This window comes from Loxodonta africana, chromosome 24 (genome assembly GCF_030014295.1).
Source record: "Loxodonta africana isolate mLoxAfr1 chromosome 24, mLoxAfr1.hap2, whole genome shotgun sequence".
NCBI classification, from domain to species: Eukaryota; Metazoa; Chordata; class Mammalia; order Proboscidea; family Elephantidae; genus Loxodonta; species Loxodonta africana.
In genome coordinates this window covers 36066867-36086277 of record NC_087365.1, presented here as the reverse complement: position 1 = coordinate 36086277, position 19411 = coordinate 36066867, and the positions used below count along the sequence as shown (strand labels likewise).

Sequence of the window (19411 nt, the reverse complement as noted above, 5' to 3'; positions counted from 1 at the left end):
GGCCTTCTTGCTTCTGGAAGAACGGAGCAGAGTTGTGTCCCGTGAAAGGGTGTGAAGGCTGAAGGTTGTAAAACTGGGCAGTCTGAGGTATCATCTAAGGTACAGTTACATCCCTTGGCCGATACTTCTAGCCATCTTTGAAAAGAAGAGGCTTTTGCCATGAAGGTTCTTACCTATTTAGGACTGTGGTGTTTCTAATTTGACCCAAGAGTAACCAAAAAGGTCGGCAGTTTGAATCCACCAGGTGCTCTTTGGAAACTGTATGGGGCAGTTCTACTCTGTCCTATAGGGTCGCTATGAGTTGTAATCGACTTGATGGCAATGGTTTTTTTTTTTTTTTTTTTTAAGTATGTCTAGAAGCAAACTATCTGCAAGAAAAGAACATGTGTACCCGAGACCTTCACTCAGAAATACAATGATGTAACTGGCTTTTTCTCTCTCTTCCTTTTAGGATAGTGATGTTATCGCCCCACTTATAACACCTCGAAAACAGGAGTGGAATTGCCCAGATTCATCCGAGAGTTCAACTCACCACAACGAAGCATCCAAATCCAGAGTCCATCTTTTTAAGGACTGACCCTGTATGAATGTGACAAAAAGCCTTCCCTCCCCAACACAATTAACTTGGGAAATTTGATCAGAGTTCCACAAATTTAGTGACAACTAGGGCTTTTTATCTTATATTTTGAATGTATACACACACTGTAGCTAAGTAATTTTTTATTCAAAGAAACATTAAGTATTAGGCAAATCTTGTTACATGTGCTATGAAAAGTATAAAAAAAAAATTATAGCCTGGCTTATTTTTTAATGTTAATTAAAACCCTTCTCCGTTAGTAGTCTGTTTTCTTAGAATAACAACTCTTTTATATACTCTGAACTCTTATGACAAATGATTGTTTTTTTTGTTGTTGTTGTTAAGATTTGGAAATGAGACAAGGGTACACATGGGAATTTGAAATTGGAATTGTCATGAACAGCCTTGGTTAAACCTAAATCCAACTTCCCAAATGTAAGGATAACCAAAACCCATTGTCATCAACTCAATTCCGACACATAGCAACCCTATAGGACAGAGTAGAACTGCCCCATAGGGTTTCCAAGGCTATAAATCTTTACGGAACCAGCCTGCCACATCTTTCGCCCATGGAGAGACTGGTGGGTTAGAACCGCTGACCTTTCAGTCAGCAGCCAGAGTGCTTAACCACTGTGCTACCAGAGCTCCATAAATGTGAAAAAAAAAAAAAAAAATGTGAGGATAGCCCTCCTTATATCATCTAAAGGTAAGTGAAAGACACCTTCCCTCACCCTTTTAGCCCTTTATTGCACTGCCGGGTTGGGGTAAACAATAGGAGCTGAGGGCTAGGAGTGGGCTCCAGCTGTTCCATGAGAGGCCTGATTAAGTTATTCAGAATATCTGCAGGCTCTGGCCTCCTCTTAAGTAGCCTCAGTGGCAGAGGGATCCCCTAAACCTGGCTGCTGTCTGGTTCGGTTGCGGTTCCAGACCCAGGCAGTTTCTTTCTCTCCTGACTACTCACTGCCCAAGTTCTTAGGGCTTTACCTCTGACCTCTTCTCCATAACTCCCTTGTGAGTGGATAAGAGGTCGTCACAGGAACCTTCCTCAGGGCCTCCTCAGAGCTGGAACTTCATTTTTGCTGTGTCAGTGCATTTTGTGGATGTCAGAGCAAAGACTGCAGTGCCTATACTGAGATCGGTGCTTACCCAGTGAATTCCAGGTTCCCCTATGTAACTTTATTTCCCTAGCACTTTCTCTTTGCCCCCAGCAGTAGAGTGGGCACTACCATGGTTGAACAGTAATGCACGCTGTCAGAACAGCCTCCTCACATCCCCAATTCTGTAGAAATTCACCAAGAAAAAAGTCTGGGGTTAGAGTCCAAGCTGGTGATGTTCAGAGGGTCCTGAAGATACAGGGCAGTGGGGGATGAAAGCCATAGGCCTTAACATCTTATCCTTTGACATACCCTTGACAAAAGCCTCCTTGATAGGCTGGGAGTGAGGAGGCAGCCAGCATAAGCGGGAGGAACTCAGACCACAGGCCAGGATAACCATGGAGTGTTGGGAGTACTCTCGCCTATGACCAGGTTCTGTTCTGTTAACACTAGGATGAAAGTATTTGGAATGTCTGCCATCCTGTATTACCCCTCACCCCCAATCCCTCATTAGACAGTTAAGGTTTAACCATAATCCATAGGAAAATAGTTGAAACCCTTCCTCCCCATCCCCACGGTGTTGCTATATAGATGGCATATTGTTCACATGGAAGCACATGTGAGGGTGGCCAAGGTACTGGGTACTGATGTCATGTCTGTCCTAGCCAAGGGCCTCTAAAACATCTGGGGGAGAACAAGTGTCAGACTTGGTGTGCCCAGACCCAAGGTCAAGAATTTAATATTTTTTTGTGCTAAAATTGCTTTATTTTTGCATATCCTACCTTTAAATCATTGTGGTTTACTCTGAAATTTTGTAGTCCCAATATTGTATCATTGTGCTATCTGAGAAACAACTTGAATCTATTTTGTTTGCCTCTTTTGTTACATATAAGGCCGCCGCACTTTATGCTCTCTTTGCAACTGTTGTAATTATGATAACTGTGTACCATTTACAAGGTTAAATTTTTCTTAAGAAACATCTTCACTGAGTGTATAAAAAGGGAAACTTTAACAGCTTAGCCTCTGGAGTTGCTGAATATTGTCACCTTGAGAATGGAAATAGAACTGCAAGTTCAAATGACTGGTTACTTCAATTGGGTGAGGGCAACAGCTGCAATAAAGCTTTGTGAATGTATCTACATCTTGAAACCAAAGGTGTTCTCCTTAATGACCCCTCACACTGGTTTTGTGCCCAGTTTTGACCCTTTTGTGCAAAGGAAATGAATGTTTCATAGCACCTCAACACTATGTTATGTCTGTGAGAGGGAATGTTGTTTAACTGGGTTCATGGTGTTCAGTGTACCTCGTTCAGTAGCTTCCAGCTGGTGGCATGATAATGAATCCTTTTCTTCTGGCGGGAGGCAGACACTTGCATGGGAGGGATAGGGATTTTTCTTAGTTTTCTGTGCTCCAGTTGTACCAGGAAACATATTCCTTCCTTCCTTTTAACCTCCGTGAGGTTCTCATCTACAGAGGTTTCAAATTCTTTATCCAGGTATGCACATCGCTCGTTTGCTGCTTTCACATCTTCCTCTTGAAACTAAAGGACACAGTGGATTCACAAGCACCTGGTGCACCAGTGGTGGACAGAACACCCTCAGTGTCCTAGAAGACACAACAGGGCAAGAGAGGGAATGATGCTAATAGAGTCTTTATTAGTTTGGTTTAATAGGGCCTTTATTAGTTTATTAGTTTGGTTGAGGTTTCTGTGGTTGGACAGTACTCTTTAAGCTAAAGTAACTTCCCAAACATGCATAGAGTACACTCTCATTTTTTGTAACAGAATATATATATCCATAAGACATTGTCTGGAAGGATATACTTGAATTTTTTACTGTTTTGGGGCAAGTGATTAAATTTTAGGTGATTTTATTTTTTTATTTTATTTTATTTTTTATGTCTTCTGAGTTTTCTGCAATAAGCATGCATTAATTGTATAATTTCTAAAAAGATGATTTCATGAGGGGCTTTGTTCCTCTTGGGTGAGGTGTGAGTACCTTTTACTCCTTCCAGGTCACCTCTCCCGATAGCAATGTCTGCTTCCATTCCAGCCTTAGGTCCCCAGACCACAGCAAAGCTGGCAAACAGCTGCAGGCAGTACTAGGAGGGTTTACCATCTGTGTTTCAGACAGAATATGCTACCCCCGGCTGACTGTGTGAGGGAGGCCTAGAGGAAGCTGCCCACCCCCAGGACATCAGCTCAGTATCCAGGCCTCCAGCTCCTTGATGCAGAACTGCTCCTGCCGGGCCAGCACCTCATTGTTGAAGGTCGCACAGGGGTGGCTTCCTCCATGGTACAAGTCTCCGTCCAACCACAGCCCAAACTGGCCACTGAGGAGAAGAGGAAAATCTTGGCATGGCTCACTCCTGTCTGTTAAGACCTTTCAGATCTACCATGACTGCAGCCTACTTTTACCTGTTTCAGCTTCCCTTAAGCTGATTCATCCTGAATTTTTTGCTGGAGGCTCAGCATGGTATTCCCTGCAGGGCTTAGGGTTTAGAACTTTTTTTTAACAATTAAATGATTTTAACAAATATATAAAGTAGTGCAAACATCACCACAGTCCAGTTTTGGAACATTTTTAAGATGGCAGTGCTTAACCGAAGGAATGAGTCTCACAGGTGTGGACTCTGAGAGCCCAAAAACACTTCAGAGAGCCTGCCTTCTCAACTCCTCATTTGACGAAAAGCTAGGCTGGAGCCAGGAAGTGAATTTACTGCAAATCAGCAATCTAGCTGCCTCTCACTGGTGGTTTCTCAGGCAGTTGGGAGAGTAAAGAACTTGCCTGGTACTAATCAAGTGAAGCTTTCATCTTCACCCTCAGGGGAAGACTTATTCTCCATGAATTTGAAGGTCACACCAGGGGTGAGACTGATCTTTTCTTCCTAACCCTCTCCCCACTCCCCGCCCCGCCCCCCCCACCCCCCGCCCAACACACACACACACACACACAAAGGTAGGATTCCTGAGTTGTGGATGGCAGGGCTGGCTGCGAAACTTGAAGCTTGCCTATCCCTTACTCTCTAGCCTCATCCATCCTTGAGGAATTCCATTCCCAAAATTACATAAATTCAGATTAAGTTGTCACCAACTGCAAACACTTTGGTGGAAAGTTCATGCCATCCTTCCCCTCAATGTTGACTTAGAGCCAGGCTGAGGAGGTTGGATGGGGGAGCGGGCAGCGGTAGGGGTGTTGTAGGGAGGGGCCTGAAAGTTAACCATCAGCTTCCCTGTTTTGCCTGAGGCAGCCTAGCCCAGCATGTCAGAAGAGGAAAGGGACTAGAACACAGACCACCCCAAGACTTGGAGAGACCTGAGACACGCACCTGCCACTGCCCATCATCAGTGAATCCAAGTCTCCTTTCACAAAGAAAGAGTTGCTTCCTGTCCACTTAAACACCTAGCATGATAGGAAAAGGCTCAGGTTACTGGGTGAGTCCAGCCCTTGCAGTTTGACTCCAAACCACTGGGTGGCAGTGTCGTGGCAGGAACAGAGCATCCAGGCCCCAACTAAGCCGCAGCAGGTATTCTGGGCTCTGAGTGCCTCACATTTGTCTTCATTCCACTTTGAGTTCACCTCAGGCCCTCCAGTCTGAATTCCCACAGCCTAAAAGCCCCTTAGTTCTAGGGATAGACCAAAAACCTCAGAGGCTTCCTTCTTCCATAGCTGGAGAGAGGCGAGGAGAGAAGAGGAAAAGGTCTATCAGGACCTGATTTGGCCATTAACTAAGAGTCTCCTCATCTCTCACTGAAGGTAATAAAGTTAGCCAGCCAGTTCACCAGCAAGTCCTGTGGATTCTACCACCAAAGATATATCCTGGCTATCACCATTTCTGTCCTGTCCATTTCATCCCACTTAGACCACCCAACCCAATCCCTAATCATTCCTTGCCTGGATGACAGCCTCCTAACTGGTCTCCTGGCTTCCTTCATGTCCTACCCCCAGCCCATCGTCACACTGCAATCTAAATCTAAGTCAAAATCAGATCATGTCACTCCTCTGCCTAAAGCCCACCAATGGATTTCCATGGCAAATGGAATAAAACCCAACTTCTTACTATAAAAAAAAACCCACCTGCTCTGATCCCTGCTTTTCTAATTTTTCTGCCCCTCATTGACTACACTTCAGCTCCACTGGCCTTTCTGTCCCTGGATCACCCCAAACTCATTTCTGCCTTATGATCTTTATGCTTGCTGATCCCTCTGCCCAGAATACTCTTCCCCCAAATTCTCAAAGAGCCGACTGCTCATCTTTCAGCCCAATTGTCCCCTTAAGAGAGATTTCCTTGACCACTCTATCTAAAGTATCTGTTCCACCCGGACAATGTTTTATCTTCTTCAACAGTTACCATTCTTTGAGATAATCCCATTTATGTGTTGGTGTGCCATTGTTTGTTCTACTAAAATGTAAGCTCAGTAATGCTGTTTTGATTTCTGGCTATATTCCTAGCATAAGGAACCACAGTATATAAACAGTTGTTGAATTAAAATATTTAAGAGCAAAATATCAATAAAGGGATTTTTAAAGAGTGATAAAAGTATAGTGTATTATTGCCTGATATTTAGTTGCAAAATATGAGCAGCCAAAGAGTTTTCAGCAAGATAATGACTAATAAAAGATAAGTCCTGGGAAAATTATAAAACACTCCTGAAAGAGATTAAGACTTGAATAAATGGAAAGATTTTCCATGTTCATGAATTGAAAGACTTAATAATGTTAAGATGTCAATACTACCCAAAGCAATCTATAGCTTCAACTCAATTCCAATGAAAATTCCAACAACCTTCTTTACAGAAATGGAAAAACCAGTCTTTGACTTTATATGGAATGACAAGAGGCCCCAAATAACTAAAGCATGTTGAAAGAGAAGAACAAAGTAAGACTCATACTTCCTGATTTTAAAATACATTATACACCTACAGTAATCAAAACAGTCTGGGACTAGCATAACAATAGACACATTGACCAATGGAATAGAATCGAGAGTCCAGAAATTAACCCACACATCTATGGTCAACTGATGGTTGACAAGGGTACTAAGTGCATTCAGGGGGGAAAGAAGAGTCTCTTCAATAAAGATGTTGGGAAAATTGGATTTCCACATGCAGAAAAATAAAACAGGATCCATGCCACACACTGTACAGAAAAACAAATACAAAATGGAATAAGAACTTATATGTGCAAACTAAAACTATAAAATTCTTAGAAGAAAATACAGGGGCGGCGTTATCGGGCCTAGCTGTTAACAATGGATTATCTAATAACAAAAGTACAAACAGCAAAAGACAAAATAAGTGAGACCTCATAAAAATTAAAACTTTTGTCCATCAAAAGACTTTAGCAAAAAAAAGTGGAAAGATAAGCTACCAACTGGGAGAATATCTTTGGAAACCATGTGTCCGATAATTTAATAGCCAAAATATACCTAAAACTTTGACAACTTAACAAAAAATCAAATAACCCAATCATAAAATAGACAAATGAATAGACATTTCATCAAAGAGGACATTTAAATGACCACCAAACACATGAAGAGATGCAAATCAAAACCACAATGAAATACCATTTCACTCTCACTGGGATGGCCAAGATTAAAAAAAACAGACAGTAATAACGCTGGCAAGGATTTGGGGAAATTGGAACCCTTATCCACTGCTGGTGGGTATGCAAAACGGTACAACCATTGTGGCAAACTGTGTGGTGGTGCCTCAAACTAAAAATAGAATAATCAGAAACAGGAAAAACACATTGCCATCAAGTTGATTCTCACTCATAGCGACCCTGTAGGACACAGTAGAACTGCCCAATAGGGTTTCCAAGGAACGGCTAGTGGATTCGAACTGTGACCTTTTGGTTAACAGCCAAACACTTAACCACTGCACCACCAGAGCCCCGGAACTACCATGTGACCCAGTATTTCCACTCCTGGATATATACCCAAAAGACTTGAAAGCAGAGACTTGTACACCTGTATTGAATTCAGCACTTATTCGTGATAGCCAAAACGTTGAAACAACGTAAATGCCCATCAACAGATGAAACGATAAACAAAATGTGGTACATATATACAATGGAATTCTACTCAGCTAGTACGAGAAGTCTTGATTCATGTTACAGTATGGATGGAGCTTGAAGACATTATGCTGAGTGAAATAAGTCAATTACAAAGGGACAAATATTGTATGACTTCACTTGTGTAAAAAGACAAGAAAAAGCAAATGTATAGAGACCACAGTGTATTGGTGGGTACTAGAGACTGAAGGGAGCGGAAACGAGGAAGTTATTGCTTATTGAGTACTGACTTTTGTTTTATGGTGATGGAAAATGGCATTGATTTAGACCAGGGTTGCACAGCTGATTAATGTAATTACTGTCAATAAGTTATACACCTGTAAAAAGTTGAACTGCCAAAAGTTGTGTGATATATTTACAACAATGACAAAAAAAAAAAAAGAGTAGCTGCTGAGGCTGTTTACGCACAGTCAAATACCTTCTGGGATTTGGTTCCTTGGTTTGGAGGTTTAGGGTCAGGGTTTCATGGGTCATCCCAGCTAATTGGCCTAATAATGTGTTTAGTGCTTCTGTTTTACCCCCTACTTCATTGTGTAATACCTGGAGTCTTAAAAGTTTGTAAGTGGCCATCCAAGACACAACAATTGGTCTCTCTTCTCCGAGAGTAACACAGGAAGAAAAAGAGTATAAAAGAGTCAGGAATGTTGTTTTTCTTGTTAGGTGCCCTTGGGTAGTTAGGTAGTTCCAACTAGTAGTGACCTTATGTATGATGAAACAGAACATTGCCTGGTCCTGCTATTCACACAATAGTTGCTGTTTGAGCCCATTGTTGTATCCACTGTGTCAATCAATCTCATTGAGAGTCTTTGTCTTTTTTACTGACCCGCAGGAATAGAAGGAGAAAATGAAATGTGTGGCTAATTGCCTCCATGGCTAACTGCCTCCTTTGCTATGAGGCTGGGAGAACTGGCTGGTGCCCAGCTACCAATACTGAACATTTTGATCAAGAGTCTATAGATGAATCCTGATCAAAAGGGGGAAAATTTAGAACAGATATTCAAATTCTCACAGACTCTACATTTTCTGGAGCCATGGAGGCTGGATGAACCCCTGAAACTATTGCCCTGAGATAATCTTTAAAATTTAAACCAAAAATAACCCCTTAAGTCTTCTTAAAACCAAACAATAGTTTAGCTCAACTAGTGAAAAATGTCTACCGTGAGCATAATGCTCTTTTAAGACCTAGCTATATGGGATCAAAGTGACAATCGCAAATCAAAAGATTAGATAGGAACCTTAGGGGGCAGTGAGTTTATACTAATGGGGAAGGAACGACTCAGAAAAGGAGGGTGAGAATGGTTACACAACTTGAACAATGTAATCAGTGTCACTGGATTGTACATGTAGAAACAGCAGAATTGGTGTATGTTTTGCTGTGTATTCTCAACAACAAAAAACACGAAGTTCATGGTGCTGCCTGGTACGGTGATCAAGGAACTGCTGTGAATTAATGAAGAACACAAGAGGTATCAAACACCAAGGACGGGCACTGATTCCTGAAATGATGGTTTCCACAACTGTAGGCTGACAGCAGTCCCCTGAGAAATTCATTCATCTTATTCAACAAATATTTTTTGGCACTTACATGCTAGGCGCTGTTTTAGCACTGGGTAGAATGTTGAACACAACAGACAGAAGTTCTTGTCTCAAGAGACTAGTAGACGGCAGATAATAACTAAGCAAAATAAATAGAATGTTAGATGGTGATGAGGTCCCTACGTGGTGCAAACGGCCTGCACTCAACTACTAACCTAAAGGTCGATGGTTCAGATCCACCCAGTGGTGCTGAAGAAGAAAGGGCTGGCAATCTGCTTCCATAAAGATTACAGCCAAGAAAACTCTGGTGTACTTCTACTCTGTAACACATGGGGTCACCATGAGTCAGAATCAGCTCCATGGCAACAGGTTTGTTTTTTCATTTTTAGATGGTGATAAATGCTAAAGAGAAATAAAGCAGAGAAGGCAAAAGGATTTCCAGGGGGTGGGGTATTGTAATTTTAAATCCGGTAGTCAGGGAAAGCCTCACTGAGATGGTGGCATTTGAAGGAGGTGAGAAACGATATGTATGGAGATCCAAAGGAAGGGCATGCTAAGTAGAAGAGTAAGTGCAAAGTCCCTGAGGTAGGAGCAGATCGGCATGTTTGAGGACCAGCTAGGAGGCCAGGGTAGCGGGAGCAGAGTGAGGGAAAGGGAAAAGTTGCAAGAGGTGACATCAAAGAGGGGCCAGAAGGTGTAAGGACTTTTAAGTCATTGTAAGGACTTGATGGTTTTTCACTAATTGAGAAAGGAAGTCATTGGCAGCTTGGAGCAGAGGAGTGACATGATCTGGCTTACCTTTTAAAAAGATCACTCCAGTGGCAGTGGATGACCGAAGGTGGAAGCAGGAAGATCCATTAGGAGGCTATAGCAGGAACATAGGCAAGTAATGATGGTGGCTTGAACCAGGGTGGCAGCAAAGGACATGGTGAGAGGTGGTGGATTCTGGATATAGATAGAGAGAGAGAAAGAAAAGGCACAGTCGTCAGGATTCACTGACAGCTCAGATGTCGGGTGAGAGAAAGAGAAGAATTAAGGAGGACATCAATATTTTTGGTTTCAGCAGTAGAATGATGGAGGAGTCGTTAACTTTAACATGGAAGCAGCAGACAGGAGGAGCAGGTTTTGTGGGGGCAAGTCAGGAGCTTAGTTTTGGACATGCTGTGTTTGAGATCCAGGTGGAGACCTGGAGTAGCAGTCGGATATATATGAGTTTGGAGTCTAGGGAAGAAACATCAGCACATGGATGGCCTGGAGAATGGATGAGGCCACTAAACAAGTGAGGGTGGTTAGAGAAGAGGCAAGTGCCAAAAATTGAGCCTTGGGACCCTCTGACATGAAAAGGTTGAGGAGATGAGGAGGAAACAGCAAAAAATTCTGACAAGGAGTTGTCACTGCAGTAGGAATTTTAGAATTTTAGTAGGTGAACATAGGGAGCCCATGGTGATAACTAGTACCCAGCATTGGTTCACCTTGAATAGCTGACCCCTTTCCTATTCTCTGATAAGATTACCAGGCTGGCTGATGGAGAGAATGTAATAGATACGGTGTGTTTTGTCTTTAGCAAAGCCGTCCATAGCTCCTTGTGACCTCCTTGTCATCAGAACAGATGATTGTACACTTGGGTTTATCAGTAGGTTTCTTGGTCTATGGATTGGTGTCCATTGGAGAGGAGGTTTCTCTCTAATAGCAAACCAAGGCACCTGGAACTGGTTCTTCATCCATTGAACAAACGAATCTTTCTTGAGGGCATGTTATGCCAATGTAAAGGAATATGGCCTACCTTACACACTCTGATGCCCAACCTAACACACTCTGACCCCCATCCCCTCCACTGATCTACTTAGCCTTCCAAATGGCGCCTGTTCTTTCCAGTTTCTGTTCCTGTGCACACTGTCTTAGTTACCTGGTGTCCCTCAGGGCAGCATAAGAAGCTGTTCCTCCAGGAAGTCTCCCTTGTTCTCCTAACCCCTATCTGATATAGATGCTCCTCCTCTGTGTGTCTAGATCCCATGTTTAATTTCTTTCACATCACTTATAACTCATTCTATATTATGATCATTTCTCTCCTCCCCTAGACTGGGAGCATGTCAAGGCAGGGACCCTATGTGGTTTAGAGAGGTGGTGAAGTGCTGTGGCTAAGAGCTCAGGCTCCAGGCCAGACTGCCTATTTCCACATCTCATCCTCATCACTGACTAGCTTTGTGAGCTTATGCAAGTTATTCAGCCTCTCTGTGCCTCAGTTTCCCCACCTGTAAGATGGGGATGAAAATAGTATGTACCACCTAGGATTGTTGTGATGATTAAATGCACTCATTTGTAAAAGTTTAAAACAGCTCCTGGCAGGCAGCTGGCTAGCTTCCTCCGTTAGCTACTTTTTTTTTTTCTCAAGTATGGTATATATATATACGTGTGTGTGTATATGTGTATATGTATATTTATATATATGAAAACATTTGCCATTTCAATTTGTACAATTCAGTGACATTATGTTCATCATGTTCTAAAACCATCACCACTATTTGTTTCCAGATTTTTCCATTACCCTTAACAGAAAATCAGTGTCCGCTAAGCAATGATACTGTTATTTTATTAGCAGAAGTAGTATGCTCCAGGCCAAGCTCATAATGCTTAGCAGGTTTATTCATTAAATAACCTAGAGATGGAAAAACTTCGGCAAGAGAGATGTGAGGACTACTTATTCTCCTTCCTCCTTCAAAAACCCCAGCTCCTTGGCACCTCATGCCATCTGACTACACCAGTCACTTTGTCCCTGTCACCCCCCCATCTCCTAGTCACCCCCCCCATCTCCTAGTCATCTCCAGATCTCTTAATCACTCTTTGTAATTAATCAAAGAATCGAGCTCTGGTTGACTGACCACCCCTCCTTTCCAAGCTTCTATCATTGTTCTAAAGAGCCCTGGTGGCGCAGTGGTTCAGCGCTCAGCTCGAACCCACCAGCAGTTCCACAGGGATAAAAGACCTGGCGATCTGCTCCCATAAAGATTACAGCTTAGGAAACCCTGTGGGGCAGCTGTTCTCTGTCATATAGGGTCTCTGTGAGTTGGAATTGACTTGATGGCACAAAACAACATCATCGTCCTTGGTGAACTTCACAGTCCACATGGATCCATCCAACACTTCTCAATGCCTCATAATGGGGGCTTTTCAGGTGATTGGGGGAGCAAAGAACTTGCCTGGTACTAAGCAAGCAATGCTTTCATCTTAACCCTCAGGGGAAGACTTATTCTCCATGAATTTGAAGGTCACACCAGGGGTGAGACTAATCTTTTCTTCCTAAGCCACTCCATCCCCACCCCCACGTGTGTGCACACACACAAAGGCAGGACTTCTGGGCAGATGCTTGCTTTCCTCCCTGACTTGTGGATTGCAGGGCTGGCTGGGGAGCTTGAAGCTTACCTGCCTGTCCCATTACTCTCTAGCCTCATCCAACCATGAGGAATTCCATTCTCAAAGTTACATAAATTCAGATTAAGTTGTTACCAACTGTAAACACTTTGGTGGGAGAGCTTGTGCCACCCTCAGCTCCTTGTCCTCTTCATCGGCTGTGGGTTTTCTGGCGCTGTTTCCCATGGTCACATCCTGGAACCTGTCCTCACCTATAATGGCAACTCCCTCCACCATCTACTTCAGATACCCTCTCTCTCTACCATATCTTGTCTTCCAACATGTTAGTCAACTGGTGCCACTATTGCAGCCTTGACCTCAAGGAGACTTCCCATCCATTGAGTCTGCCTTTGTCTCATTATCCTCCAGTTCCCTCTGGCTAACCTGCCCTCCTTGGAAAGTGTAGGTTCTGTGGTCCATGTTGTATTATTTTCACTCTCTTCCAAGAACCCTCAACTCCCTTTTCTGGCTTTCCCTCCATTAAACCAGCTTGGCAAAACCCCAGTCCTGGATGAACCTTCTCATTCGCTCTCTCTATGCTCACACCTGAGGAGCCGAGTGTTGCTGGAGAAAAGCACACAACAAAGCAACAGGCTTACCTCCCAGCTCACAATCACTGACCTTCGATCTACACTGCCTCATTGTCCTTCTGTTTCTCTAGAAGGCTTCCCTTCCCACTCCAGAGATGATCATTTGGTACTTTGTCTCCCCTCAAGCCTTCATGCCCCTCCTCCATCCTCACTCTTAGCTGATGATCTCACCCTGTGCTTCATTAAAGAATCAAAGCCATCAGACCCTGTGCTGCTTCAGCTTCCTACCACCAAACCCTCAGGTCTACCTGCACTTGGGCCCCCTTGTCTTTTCAGCCTGTGTCAGGTAAGCAACATCCCTCCCCCTCTCAGAGCTAGTCATTGGTTGCCAGGGGCCTACTGAGCACTTGTTTTTTTTTTTTTTGAGTGAAGATAGGCAAGCCAAGGGAGATGCTCTGCTCACCAGTGCCCTGCTACATACCCCCTGTGGAAAGATGGAGGGATACCAGGCAGTCCACATGGTAGAGGAAGCGGAGGGCCACTGGGACCCTGGGAGCTTCGTCCTACCACAGATCCCATTCTCCCCCAATTACCTTTAGCTGTGGGGAAAAGGAGAAGAGGAATGTCTCGCCAGTGCCATAGAAGCCTTTGCTCTGTCGGATTGCAGAAGAGGAGAAGGCCCCAAACATCTGGAAAACAGAAGAGCTTGCAGTTTGCAGCTGAAAGGGGATCGGCGAGGAGGGGTTGCTCTGGCAACCACCACTGTTCAGACTTGGTATGTAGGCCTATCCTGCTGGGGCCCTGCCTAGAGAACCCAGGCAGAGCTGGGGGACTGGGAAGGCTCTGTCGACCCATCAGCACACGTCCTTCCCCTTAACCCTCCCCGAGGAAGAGCTCTTGCTGGCATCCTCTTCCAGGCCTTCAAGTTCTCCCTACTTTTTTCTTAAATGTATTTATTTTCTTCAAGTAATCCATGTATAAAAATTAGAAGTTATAGACAAGCAGAAAGAAAAAAAAAATCAAGTCATCCTAAATTCCTCTCTTCCATCCCAGGATAACTACTCTTAACATTTTGGTGCATTTCCTTCCTTCTAAAAAAAAAAAAAAAATAGCATCTGTTTAATGCCAGTGTATATATTATATAAAAGTTTATTAAAAAATGAGACTGTATATTGTATCTGTTTTGTAAGCTACTTTGCCCTAACTTTTTATTATGAAAATTTCAAACACACAGAAAAGTTAAAAGCATAGGACAGATACCTTCCACCTAGGTTCAACAATTGTAAATGTTTTTGCTGTATTTGTTTTATCTCTTTATGTATTTTTTCTGACTCACTTGAAAGTAAGTCGCCAACACTATGACCCGTCACCCTTAAATAGTTCAGCTCCTAAGAGTAGGGACTTAATCCTATGTAACCAAAATACCATAGTCACATCTAAGAAAATTAACAGTAGTTCTATAATATTATCTAGTATCCAATTCATATTCCATTTTCTCCAGTTATCCAAAGAGTGTCTTTTACACCCCACTTTAAAAACAAAAACTTAACACTTTCAATACCTCTGGCTCTACATCATTATTTTTCTTGCCTGCTCAATATTTCACTACATAGAGGGGCTGTAATTTATTTAGCCAGTCACCCTTGTGGTGGGATAGTTAGGTGGCCTGCAGTTTTTCCCTATTATAAACAATGCCAAGTGGTAGAGGTATGATCATGGGGGGTTATTTGTGAGGAGTTAGGTTTTGGCTTAATATAAGCAGAAACTTCTTCATAGTCAGATGTTTTGCCGTGGAAGGAGCTCCGTCCGGCTGGAGCGAGCTTCCTGCCCTTGAGGGGGAAGTCCTTCCATCAGCGTCTTGAGAAGTGACCTCCTTCCGAAGTGGGGGCCTTTGGGGCCCTGAGATCCCTCCTAGCTCTAATGCGTTTCTTACACAGAAGAGCATTTGAAACCAGCTTCCAACCTTCCCCACTGCCTGGAGAGCCTGCCTGAAATCCCACCACTGGAGAGACCAAACAGACTTAGAGCATTGCCGCCTTGAGGCTCCTCGTGTAAAATGTAGGAGTGGTTTTGACTGCCTTCTCCCTGGTCTTCTGCTTCCCCTCTTGCCCTTTCCAAAGATTCTTCTCTCACCGACTGAAAGTTAGGCCATTGATCCCTCTTAAAATCCCTCCATAGTGCTCTGCGCTTCTGAGGATAAAGATACAAAGTTTTACATTTATGGTCAAATGATTAGGACGAAACCTGTGAAAGTTAGAACGTGATGGGGCTGCCTTGTTTTTCTGAGTCTTGCAAGTTTTCTGCCTTTGAATGGATGCAGTCTTACCACTTTTCTATCACTCTCTATTACTAGAAAATATTTGAGTTTTCTGACAAGTTTCCACCTCACACAGGTTCCAGCCTGCACAGGTTTTACTGGTATTTGCTTAATGTCTGGCCTCTTTATCCCAATAGACCGTTAACTCCAAGAGGGCTGGAACCATTTCTGTCTTGATCTTGCTCTATTCCAAGTCTAGCCTGGAACACAGCAAAAAAAAAAAAAAAAAAAAAAACCCGAACCCATTCCCGTCAAGTTGATTCTGTGACCCCATGTGTCACAGAGTAGAACTGAGCTCCACAAGGTTTTCTTGGCTGTAGTTTGCATGGAAGCAGATTGCCAGGCCTTTCTCCCATGGAGCTGCTGGGTGGGTTAGAACCACCAACCTTTAGGTTAGCAACCGATCACAAACCATTTGTGCCACAACATAGAAGGCGCTTAATATGCAGGTGTTAAATGAATGCGTGAGTGAGTGAATAAATGAATGAAGAAGTGGCACTGAGCAGGGTAGGCCTCCATGTTATCATCAGTGTCTAAGATAGGTGACTTAGTTTATCACCTCTGCCCTCTCATCCCTGAGGCTGCCCTGGGCAGGACCCATTGATATTTGTCTGATTGGGAGCCCCTGAGCCTCAGGTTGCGGGCCGTGGCCCAGCTCACCTGCCCATCCTGGTCCCTCAGCACCAGCAGCACCGGCCCACTATGGCCTTCCATTTGCCGGTACAGGCTCCGCAGGCTGAAACCGTCCCTCGCCGTGCAGAAGGCCAGACTCCAGGAGTATCCAGTGACTCTCGGGGGGAGGTGGAGGCTGAGCTGGGGACAGGACTGGAGGTGAGCAGGGGAATCTTCCTCCTGTCCTCCTGCTAGAACCTTGGGGGCCCAGAAAAATGGGCTCAATAGCTACCACTCACACAGGAAGGGTGCTTTACCGATTGTAGAGTGGTTTCCTGTTTCCAGGGCACTTTCATGACTATTAGCAATAGCCCTCATTTTACAGATGAGGAAATATTGCTCAGAGAGGTGTAACAACTTGCCCAAGGCCCACATTGGGAGTAAAATGGCAGAGGCAGGATTCTGTCTCAGGGCTCTCTCCCCTTGGTCACCCTGGCCCCTACAAGGCAGAGAATAGATGAGATGCTGAGCCCCACCTTCCACTCCTCACCTTCTCCCCATTCTCTGCCCCAGCTTTACCTTTAGTTCCCATTTTTTTACTGGTTCTATTTAAAAATTTGCTTCTTTCATTATCATCTTAACCTTCTGGCCTAGTGAAGAGAGTGGGGCCAGTATTACTGGACCATTCTACAAGAAAGGGAAGGGAAATCCCAGAGAGAAGAAATGATTTTCCCAAAGTAACCCAGTGAGTCAGGAGTGACTCCAGGTGTCCTTAGGCCTGGCTAGGGTAGAGCCAGAGGGCGGATCCTTTAAGCTCAGGGCTGAAGTCCTTGGGTCATGGTCAGTGCCCGAACCTGCCTAATCTCCGAGGCACCCAGCACCTGGCTGGCTTCTGCAAGCTGGGTTTCAGTGGGATCTTCAGGAGCTCGGGCTATGGCCGGGGCTGGGGCTACCCCCTCCTCCTCTGCCTCCTCCTTTTCTTCACCCTCCTCCCCAGACAGGGCATCCTCCGCATGGCTGAGCTGTGAAGACACAAAGAAGCCTGGTAAGTGGAGGGACAAGGAGGCACCAGCTTCCACATCTCCTGACCCCAAGAGCTTCATGCCACCCCACCACTCCTGGCCCAGGCCCCTGCAACCCTCAGCCCAGCCCAGGGTAGGCTGGAAGTTTTCCGTAGTCAGACAAGACTGTGCTGCTGCCTCCAGCCTGCTCCCTCCCTTGTCCCTGGCAGCCTAGGTTCAGAGGTACCCCTCTCCAAACACACACACACACACACACACACAAACACACACAGAGACATACACAGGGTTCATCAGATGGGACCTGGGCCCAGAGGTTTTTCTGCCTGTTTGCTCTGGATCCCTAGAGGGCCCCAGGGATCAAGTTCTAAGCTTGGGAGCTGGAAAGACAGGCAGGTGACAGCCCAGCCCTGTGAGCTGTGACTGTGTGTACATGAAATAACAACAATAATAGCTGACATTGCCACAGCACCTACTTAGCCTACCTATGGTGAGTGTTTGATGTCTTTGAATTTTCCCAACAATTCTAAGAGGGATATATACTATTTCTTATTATCCTCATTTTATGAAGGTAGAAGATGAGGCCCAGAGGCATCACTGTCTGCCAGTGGAATGGTATATGCAGCCATGTGAGTGACAGGATGAGTAGGTTGATGTAAAACATGCGTTTGTCAGTATGAAGCAGTGTGTTGACTTAAAATAGAGTTGTGTAGTTAGATCAGTGTCTGAAGGTGTTGAGTGCAAATGTGTATGTTTATATGTCAACGTGTTTGGGAGTTAGGATTATATAAATGTAAGTATGTGTGTCAGTGGGCACGTATGTGGGTATATTCAGTCATTCGTTCATTCATTCATTCAACCGAGCTCCCACCCTGTACCAGAATGTGTGTTTGAGTATGTATGTGTGTAAGTGTGAATGCACACACACAGTGACTGGGGACTTTAACAGGCAGGAGAGACATCCTGGAGTGTGAGATGGATATGATCCGCTTTCCTGCCCTCCACTATCCCCCAGGTTCAGGCCTAAAAATGAGGGTCTCTCCAGTTTGGGTCTCTGTATAGAACTCCATCTGACACCCACTCTGGGAAAGAAGGGACTGAGACTGTGGTTTGTCCCTCTTGAGGGTCACATGGCAATAGGCCTGGGGGCTAAGGCCCGGAATTCCTGAGTCAGTCCCCATTCTGAACCTCAGGCCAGCTGGGGAGAGATCAAAAAGGGGACAACTCACCTATCTGCATCCAACCCTAGCCCAGGCCCCACCCAGGCCAGAGATCTCCCCCTCTTCCGGCCCTAGCCCCCAGCCCACGCAAACTGACCCCTTACCAGCCGAGTGTAACGCCAGCGGAGACTTTTCATTCTCCTGTCCCAGCCCAGTGCAGGCAGAGGTCGAGTCCGCAGCCTTGCCAGGGGTGGAAGCACCACCGGGTGGGGCCTAGAGATGAGAGGGAGAGGCCTGGGGCACACTCCACTAGCCCCGTGTCCACCCAGCTGCCCTTTGCTCCCTCACACCTGTCACTCCCAGGATGAGTTGTCATTGGATAGGTTTCAGAGGTTGGCTACACTTGGGGTTAGCATCTAACACATGTGAGCTATACACAGGAAATTCTAGTTGGGATTCCGTTTCACGTTTTTGTCCCCTTGCAGCCTGGCTTTGAGACTGTGGCCCTGTGGGCAGATGCCTGAGCCCTAGGCTGGGGGTCTGGGACCTCTGGTTTGCTGTGTGACCTTGGATAAGCCCCTTTGCAGCCCTGGGCCTCAGTGTCCCCACAAGTAACACGAGAGGGTTGGGCCAGCTCATTTCAGAGACCCTCACAATACTAAAAGGCAGCAATTCAGTTCCCACTGAAAGCTGACGAGTGCATTATAACAGAAACTTGAAGGGGCCCATGCCTAGACCAAAGATTATTTGTTATTTAAAAAAAAAAAAAAAACTATTTTTCTAATTAAAAAGTAATACATGTTAATTGTAGAAAATTTAAGGAAGTCCAGAAAAGAATAAAGAAGATAACAAAAATATTCATAATTTCATCTCAACCTTTAAAGGAATTTCTTTCCAGTCTCTTATAAACACGTTTATAAATTGGTAATACCATATGGAACTTTACAATCTGCTTTTCCCATTTAACGGTAAATGAAAATTTTCGAGTGATGTTAAGTATTTTTTGAAAACATGATTTTTAATGGCTGCATATTATAGAGTCGCTATGAGTCGGAATCGACTGGACGGCAGTGGGTTTGGTTTT

At 44.5% G+C, this 19411-nt stretch overlaps 2 protein-coding genes across 3 annotated transcripts in view; one reads left to right on the top strand and one right to left on the bottom strand.

Moving 5' to 3' along the window:
- SAMHD1 (SAM and HD domain containing deoxynucleoside triphosphate triphosphohydrolase 1) overlaps positions 1–1287 on the top strand; it is a 47373-nt gene extending 46086 nt beyond the window's left edge. For both annotated transcript variants that reach the window (XM_064276062.1, XM_003411700.4), the window contains one exon: positions 452–1287. In XM_064276062.1, the coding sequence (XP_064132132.1) occupies positions 452–577 (126 nt within the window). In that variant the 3' untranslated portion in view covers positions 578–1287. The remainder of the gene's footprint in view (positions 1–451) is intronic.
- Positions 595–17423, bottom strand: TLDC2 (TBC/LysM-associated domain containing 2). Its single transcript, XM_023550221.2, has 5 exons — positions 17003–17423; positions 16197–16349; positions 13813–13908; positions 4999–5072; positions 595–4002 (listed from the first exon to the last, which is right to left on the bottom strand). The coding sequence occupies exons 1-5, from the start codon at positions 17249–17251 to the stop codon at positions 3867–3869; spliced, it is 708 nt and encodes a 235-aa protein (XP_023405989.1). The 5' UTR covers positions 17252–17423; the 3' UTR covers positions 595–3866.
- Positions 17424–19411: the final 1988 nt, after the last annotated feature.

Coding starts and splice junctions, on each gene's coding strand:
- TLDC2 (XM_023550221.2), bottom strand. CDS start 17,251: ATGAAGCTCTTGGGGTCAGGAGATGTGGAAGCTGGTGCCTCCTTGTCC. Junction 16,350..17,002: donor GTGCCTCGGAGATTAGGCAG/GTTCGGGCACTG, acceptor TCCTGTCCCCAG/CTCAGCCTCCACCTCCCCCC. Junction 13,909..16,196: donor TGAGGGACCAGGATGGGCAG/GTGAGCTGGGCC, acceptor TCTGTTTTCCAG/ATGTTTGGGGCCTTCTCCTC.